General features: G+C 33.8%; 1 protein-coding gene across 1 annotated transcript; it reads right to left on the reverse strand.

Annotated features, from left to right (window-relative positions):
* Positions 1 to 691: 691 nt before the first annotated feature.
* LOC122281804 (disease resistance protein Roq1-like) lies at positions 692 to 1546 on the reverse strand. Its single transcript, XM_043093642.1, has one exon. It carries the CDS (start codon positions 1544 to 1546, stop codon positions 692 to 694), a length of 855 nt encoding a protein of 284 aa, XP_042949576.1.
* Between the last annotated feature and the right edge of the window lie 363 nt (positions 1547 to 1909).

Here is a 1909-nt window from a genome sequence, read left to right on the forward strand (position 1 = left end):
CCATATTTGTACAGCCTTCAAAATTTATTTTCTTCAAATTTGGGCACCTTGAAATATCTAGGAGTTTTGTAATTATGAATTCACAACCACGAAAATTTATAACCGTGAGATTCTATTAAAAAGAAAAGAACATCAAACTAAGTTTAAAGAAAGAAATATTGAAAATAATAATAATTGTACCTTAAATTCCAAGCGTATCTCTTGGATGTGACATTCGGGCATTTGTAGAATAAAGAGTTTTTCTTCACAAAATTTTGATGGCATAGATTGTAAAGGATAGTTAGGACAATCAAGCACTCTTATTTCATTAGGTAGACAATTAATTTCTTCAGAAATGTGTGCATTGAGGCATCTAAATAATCTGAGTCTTTTCATATTCTTGAAGGCCTTGGGACCCAAGCAGATAATATCATCACCTTTAGGGAAATTTGCAACAATTGCTTTAGCTCTATCTGTTCCCTATATAGGAAGACAATGCACGTTTAAGTGTGCCAACAAAATCAAAAAATAAATTATTCATTTATTCATACACACATGTATATGTCACATGTGCTAAAGAAACAATGTTTAATTGAAAGAGATATTGATCTGACTTAATGTATCTTTCTCTAGTACTTCACGAGCATCTTTATGAAAGAATAATTTGCTATGTGCTCCTGGATTTTTGGGCAATTCTTGTCGAACAACTTCTCTACCCATATTTCGTAACAACTTCATGCATTTGTAATCTTCTGTCAAACTCCGAAATAAGACACTTCTCCCTGAGTCTTGGGATCGAAAAGTTTGGGCAAGAACCGAAACGACCTAGCATCTTAATGACATCATCAACGTAATCTCCAATGAAAAAACATGCAATGTCAAGAAAAGTATTCTTTTCATTTTCACTTAATCTATCGTAACTTGTTTGTAGTATTGTTTGAATATCTTGGTAAGGGATTTTCCTATATTGAACCAATGTGTGTATCCACTCACTTTCACTTCGACTATATAAATCTGAATCAAGCATAGCTAAAACTAGTGGAAGGCTCCCAGCATGATCTATGACCTGTGCTACAAATTCTCCATAACCATCAATCAGTTTCTCTTTTTTAAAAGCATGGCAACAAAATAGTTGAAAAGCATCATGGTGATTCAATCTCGTCATCTTGTATGTTGAATCAACTCTATGAGTAGTCAACAAGTGTTGATCTCTTGTTGTGATGATGATTCTACTTCCTTTACCAAACCAATCCCAAGCTCCTACTAATGTTTCTAATTGGGTCAAGTGGTCTATTCCATCAAGAATGAAAAGAACTCTTTTAGAATGAAGCATGCGCATTATCATAATGATTCCCGTATCAATATTATCAATCTTCAAACTTCTACAGTCTCCAAAGATCTTAGAAAGAAGGATCTCCTGCAATTGGACCAAACCGTGTGCTTGATTGGAAGTGTCACTAACATTTGCAAGAAAACAGCTAGCTTCTAATTGAAAAGCAATTGAGTTCCAAATTGCTTTAGCTAGAGTTGTCTTGCCAATTCCACCAATTCCTAAGATCCCTACCATTTGTACGTCGTTTGTACCAATACTTAATGCAAATTCATAATATCCCATACCTGGGAGTCTAAGCCAACCGGATACTTTGCAACAGGCCATAAATCTGAATGACTTGCTACTAATCTTGAGATGTCTTGAACGATTCCTTCAATGAATTTATATTCCTCCTATATATATATACAAAGAAAAATTATTAATGTATATAGCTCTAATTCGCATGAAAAACAGAATGTAAATAATTTTTTTTCCCACAACCCGAAAATAAACTAAAATAAAAAAGTGGGGGCCGGGGATTGGGTTATGAGTTAATCGCAAGTTTATGGTTTGGGAAACGAGACGAGAATTTTTGATTTTAAATGGAAGTTTAAAATA

This window comes from Carya illinoinensis, chromosome 1, assembly GCF_018687715.1.
Source record: "Carya illinoinensis cultivar Pawnee chromosome 1, C.illinoinensisPawnee_v1, whole genome shotgun sequence".
Classification (NCBI taxonomy): Eukaryota; Viridiplantae; Streptophyta; class Magnoliopsida; order Fagales; family Juglandaceae; genus Carya; species Carya illinoinensis.